The 6,019-nt window shown below is 41.9% G+C and overlaps 2 protein-coding genes across 2 annotated transcripts in view; one reads left to right on the top strand and one right to left on the bottom strand.

The window, feature by feature from the left end:
• The window catches only part of sh3rf1 (SH3 domain containing ring finger 1), a 32,030-nt gene extending 29,764 nt beyond the window's left edge, over positions 1 to 2,266 (bottom strand). Inside the window, exons 1-2 of the mRNA XM_046050222.1 lie at positions 1,982 to 2,266; positions 540 to 1,045 (exon numbers count right to left, since the gene is read on the bottom strand). Coding sequence (XP_045906178.1) covers positions 540 to 920 — 381 coding nt within the window. The 5' untranslated portion in view covers positions 921 to 1,045; positions 1,982 to 2,266. The remainder of the gene's footprint in view (positions 1 to 539; positions 1,046 to 1,981) is intronic.
• The window catches only part of LOC123971410 (cytoplasmic FMR1-interacting protein 1 homolog), a 1,205,200-nt gene that overhangs the window by 537,015 nt on the left and 662,166 nt on the right, over positions 1 to 6,019 (top strand). The gene's annotated exons all lie outside the window — the stretch shown is intronic.

The raw sequence follows: 6,019 nt of genomic DNA on the forward strand, positions 1-6,019 counted from the left end.
CCCCCCCCCCCCCCCCCCCCCCTCAAGAAAACTGCTGAAACACAGGCTTCAAGCATTTCACAATTCTTCTTCTTCTTCTCTAACTATACTTGGTATCTTGGTACAGCAGATATAACTACCACCTGTAGTCCCACCCAGAATTTCTCACACATTCACACACAACACTACAGCAGGAATCTCAAGTGCTAGAAAGACTTTGGCATACGGCATTGTCAGCAACCTATAAAGAACCAAGAAGCCCTTCGTACGGGAAAAGCCTGGCTGCAGTCGGCACAGAGAGCAGAATCGTTTGTTGGCTCAACTATTAACAGTCTGGTCTCAATCACTGCCATTATTAATGTCGGGCTGCTAGTCAACTGGCTGACTTTCGGATCACCATGATAACAGTTAATCCGCAGCAAAGATTAGAGAGCCAGTAATGCTACATGCTGCTTCTAATCCACACAGATTTTCTCTGTTTTGTTTCAGCTTGACCCTAACAATGGGAAACACAGATTCATGTTCACTGATCCATGTTCAGTCACAGTGAGTATACTAACCCGAACAAGGGTGCTCTTAGCCTGAGCTCGCTGGGGTTGTGCTCCTGGGGTGGCCTGGTCCCTGGTTCCACTGCTGTGCGCTCTGGCAACGGCTCCAGACGTCCCATTTGTGGAAACTCCTGCCCCAGGACCAGCCCTTCGAGGCCTCTGCTTGATGCCGTCCAACAGGCGCACAAGAAGGATGTTGCTGGGGAGTTCATCCACAGCACACTCCACCAACGTCCGGCACTCCGGGCAGCGCAACTCTCCACGTGAGCCTAGGATGCCTTGGAGGCATCGGCGGCAGAAGGTGTGCTGACAGGGTAGAACCTTTGCTGAGGCATCCAGTCGCTCCAAACAAACAGGGCACTCAAGCAAATCCAGCAATACTGACTCGTCCATTCTTTGTGTGTTCTGCTACTACTTCAGCAGAAAAACATGATGCTGATAAGGTTTTTGTTTGGAAAGAAGACCAGTACTGTCACGTCACTCCCATACCTCGGCTGTGGCCATGGCATCTGCATCAGCTATGAAAGGGGGTCAAGACATGCGAATTAATCAACTGGAATAGGTCACGCTATGCCTACAACAGACATCACATATGGCTGAGTGGTGAAGTGTTGCTTCATTTGCTGAGCATGGGAAATGTTACATTTCAGTTGTCACAATGAAAAACTGACAGATTCAAGCTACATGTAATACTGTAACTAAATGATGAGCTGACATCACTGGTAAAACAGATTTGTGTTCTACCAGTGATGTAAGCTCAACACTTAACTATCTTTCCGTAATTAAATTAACGCATAAGGCGAAGTTAATCTAATTTACTCGACATGGGATAACTACACCTGGCAAAAAGTGATCATGGCTCCCTGCTGGTCAACGCGCCATGACCGCGACATAAAAGAAGATAAACCTACACCAACGACGCACGAGTGAAAGACTGTGATTTATCTTTCATGCGCGAAAAGACGGAGATGAATCGATCACTTTGTCTGCTGTTCAATGAACATGCTACAACCCAATCACACTGATATAACCTATGCTATCTTATAAATGCTGACATCAAAAGAAGGCATGTCTATGACAAAATGCACATTTCCCGATCTTGTCCAGCAACAGCGTAACGGTACTCCGGAAAAATGTCAATATCAACGTTACGTAACAACAGCAAGACAAACGCGTAAAGTTACTGATACTTGTATGACTTTCTATGACAGCAGTTCTCGCCGCAGAAGTCGCTAAGTTAATATGAGAAATTAAAACTACCAATGTGCACATTAAAGAAAGTTTGCTAGGTATCGCGCTAGCGAGGGGGCTACTTTAATGTTGCAACCTTTTAAGCAACTAACAATTACAAGTTTTTACAGCATTCGTACTTTAAAAAATGTTTTCTATAACTTCTTAGACAAAAGCAATTTATCTATAACACTTTACAATCACTCGCCCACTATTCAGCTTACCTCTTCTAAAACAGGACGCCTCCTCTTGTTGCCCCGTATCTCCCAATTTTGCTTTCTTGCTAACGTTTCTAGTTAGCAAGCTACCTGGAATATACTAACGTTAGCCACTTATCTAGAGTATTCCTCAGACAAATACTACTCTTACTCCCAAGGCAAATATCCTTGTTGATCTAGAGGCGTATAATGTGTATTATAGACATACTTCTGTCAGATACTTGAGTAAAACCTAAGGTGAAAAGAACTCAAGCGAGACAACGGAACTCCTACCGCACCGAGCGCCATGCTAGTACGCTACTTCTGTTCTGAGGGACTGTGTTGCTGGAAACAAGCAGAGAGGGGGAGGGAGTGTGTGGGCTTCAGGTGCTGTCGGGAAAGGGGTACATTATGGGGAGTAAGTAGTAAGTAAACATGAATGAGCCAACATATTAGCCGAGTTGTAATCTTTGCAAATGCAAAGCACATAGTGATTGATACAATAACTGATTAAATCAAAACAAGTTTGACAGGCTAATAAAGCAACAAATAACGCTTCCTTACCGAACCGGCAGGAATGTCCTCTGTGTTATTCTGACACAGCAGGACTGGACATCTCTGTCACTCGCCATTATTCTGTCATAATGGAAGCCAATAACTTCTACAAACAGTTACTTTGTGTCATAATTAATATTTATTATTATTTCCCACCAAAAGCACTTGAAACCCAAATCGTACCGAGGACTACCATAGTGGAAAGCAGGGATTTCCGAGGCTCACGGGAAAGCGGCGTCAAGCGTTGTCAAACGGGCGTGAACTGAAAAGTCTAATGATTTGTAATGATGTGTCAAAAAGCAGCATCTTTTCTCAGTGGAAAATAACTTGCTTTTCACTTCATTATTTGGTCAGTCATATGGACATGTTATGCAGTTAGCACTCTTGGAACTATATATACAAATACAAATGATTTCCAAAATAAGTTTTTTTTCTGTTTCATTTCAGCAGTATACTCTGTCTAGTAACAGATTTCCAACCCTCAGATAAAGTAGAGAGATGTAAAGAGAGTGGGCGTATTGCTGTGTCGTGTGGACACATATACGTGAGTTAGAGCCTACTTTATAAGATAGTCTTTTAGCTACGGTTCTGCAACATACCGTAGCTAAATGGGTACCGGAGGAGAGGGACTAGGGACATCTGGTGGTCACTTTAGTAAGCCTACATTTACTTCTCACTTTTTCTTCAGCAACAAATAGCTACGTTTCAGTCCGGGGCCAACAACAAATGTCAAAGTTACACATATAGGATGTTGATGTCAGTCCTGCTTGACAACATTTCATGTTATTGTGGCACCTATGAATAAACTGTGTTTTATAAAATTGCAATTGTCCCTATCTGATTTAATGTGACTTTTACATTGCAAAAAAATGTGATTATTCTAAAATGTAAGTTGTAACAAACAACTTGCTTTGCATTGAATGATATTATCCTGAATCTTTTCTTGAGGCAAAAGCAAATGGAACGGATGGGCCTGTCATAGGCTGATATAAAAATAGACAAAAGGCCCACAGGGAGAGGGGGAGCACTTCCAAAGGCGCTGCTTTTATTACAAAAATACATTTGGATAGACCTTTGACTCCTAATAACCTTCACAGCGAACAAAACTACTAGAGGGCGAGGAGAGCTAGTGAGGCACAGCAAGAGACAATAAACGTGATTTATTTTTATCTCATTCAGAGGACGCTGCATATTGAGCAAGAGGGAGAGATGAAAGAGACGAAGAAAAGAGCAATAAAGAAGGAGATTTATATGGAGGTGGCTCTCTTCTGTCACATGTGATCCCATGGGGGCTGGCAGGAGCCCTCAGGTCGTATTTCCTCACTTTGAAGAGGCAGCAAATCCGCCCCTCTACCTCAGCTGACACAATGGCCTCTACCCTCTTTTTCTGCTTGACCCCTATGTATTACCACAGAGTTGTTTGTGGAAAGGCTTCAGCAGACATTGCTTAATGTTATTCAGAAAGACGGCAGGAAAGATTGGTAGATTTTGAAAGGCAATAATCTTTCATAATGACTGCACCTGAGGGCAAAAAAAAGATCACTGCACATGCACACACCCAGAAGCACCCACACCCTCATATGATGGAGGTGACAGCTGTGTTACTGCCTATAAATGGGGACAAGGAAAGCAGGAGAGGACCTGACAAGACATATGTCCTAATTTCCCTGAAGGGATAAACCTTGACAGAAACATTGCCCTCCCTTGTACAGTTCATTACTGTAAATAGATGTTCAAGATTCGAATATTTGAAATGCAGCGAATACTAAAAAAGAAGACCATTTTTAAGAAGTAAAGTGCAGATTACAAAGCTATCATTTATAGTGTTGTTCACAAGATGACAATAGGCTACTACATGAGTGAATTTTAAACCAATGATGTCTTACATCTGAAACCAGACCAAAATCTCTAGGGCTTAATATGCTTAAAAGATCAGGACAGTCATGTCCAGCCATCTCCATTTTACTTTAATAAGGCTTTCAAATTTACAAACTCAGCCTGAGGCAACCTGCTTTCAAATTTGATTAGGGACCATAGCTGAATGGCAATGAGTGCTGCCTGATGACAGTTGAGTGAATATATTTCTCTGTGGGATGTTTTCCTTTGAGAGAGATGAAGCCAAACACAGGCATTATGGAAAGTACGTAACCAAGAATTTCATTAATTTCATTAATTTCAAGTCGTTTTGTTTTCCTCACAGTATGCCCTAGAAGTTAGTAGATATATTTTAGCAAATGAAAAATGATTCTAATGAAACACACACAAATGACACCAACAGTGGTGCGAAACCATTACATTACATTTGAACAGACAGTTGCCTACCTTCATGTACTGTATATGCCTCTGAAGTAAAATGCAAATCACTACTAAGATAAAACTACCACCCATGCATAATACATGTCACATAGCAGGACATAAAACAGAATTGCTAAATCCGAAATGGATCAACAAACAAACACAAGGCCACATGCTGCATAAATATTGAATGAATTGCTTTGTTGTGCACAGCATGTAACAGCTGTAAATGCTGTCCCCCTCTGGCCTTTGACATAACAGCCTACATAAAGTTAAAGAGTGTATGGAAGGCCTAAACCAGCAATAACCCATATATGTGCATGTTGTTTATGGCAAAATCAGCTTTAAAATGCAAACTGGGCGTTTACATTTGAATTTAAATATGCCATAATTTTAGCACACATGACAAAGGACATCTTCCAGTTGACGGTTTAATGTCAGTGAAGGCAGGTTCATGCTAGGGTTGGTGTTTGAGATCTGCCAGTGTCATCAATCAAAGCTGTAGGCAATATCTAAATTGGTCGTTGTGAGCTAAAAAAAGATTCCTGTCCCCATTTCTGGCCTAACCTTGATTCTGATTTCTGCTCCCTTTGACCTCCAATGTGACTGTTACAATCTAAAAGTTTTAATAATAATAGCAATCAAGGGCATCACTTTGTGTTGAAAAGTGGTGTGGACATAGGGGCTCAGATTAGGGGTAAAGAGAAACTTAGCACATGAGACATCACAATACACAATATTAGGTTCACGAGAACGAGATGAAAAGATCCTAAACAGTGTTTTAAAGATATCCTCAGTGCTGAGATATATGAGCGGGGTGTCTGGGGGGACCTACGATAGGAAATTTTGATCATTAAACACTTCATTTTGTGCATTCTGGTGAAAGTTTCTGCAGCAATTTATGGTGGAAATGTTTTAATTTTGTAAAAGGAAACACTAAATTCAGGTAGCACGTGACATTTCAAAATATATAAATATAATAGAACATAAAGCAGGGTGGCACGGTGGTGAGCACTGTCGCCTCACAGCAAGAAGGTCGTGGGTTCAAACCCCGGTTGCCCCGGCCTTTCTGTGTAGAGTTTGCATGTTCTCCCCGTGTCTGCGTGGGTTCTCTCCAGGTGCTCTGGCTTCCTCCCATCATCCAAAGACATGCAGGCTAGGTTGATTGGTTACCCTAAATTGTCCCTAGGTGTGAGCGTGAGTGGTTGTTTGTCT

Source organism: Micropterus dolomieu, linkage group LG05, assembly GCF_021292245.1.
Source record: "Micropterus dolomieu isolate WLL.071019.BEF.003 ecotype Adirondacks linkage group LG05, ASM2129224v1, whole genome shotgun sequence".
Classification (NCBI taxonomy): Eukaryota; Metazoa; Chordata; class Actinopteri; order Centrarchiformes; family Centrarchidae; genus Micropterus; species Micropterus dolomieu.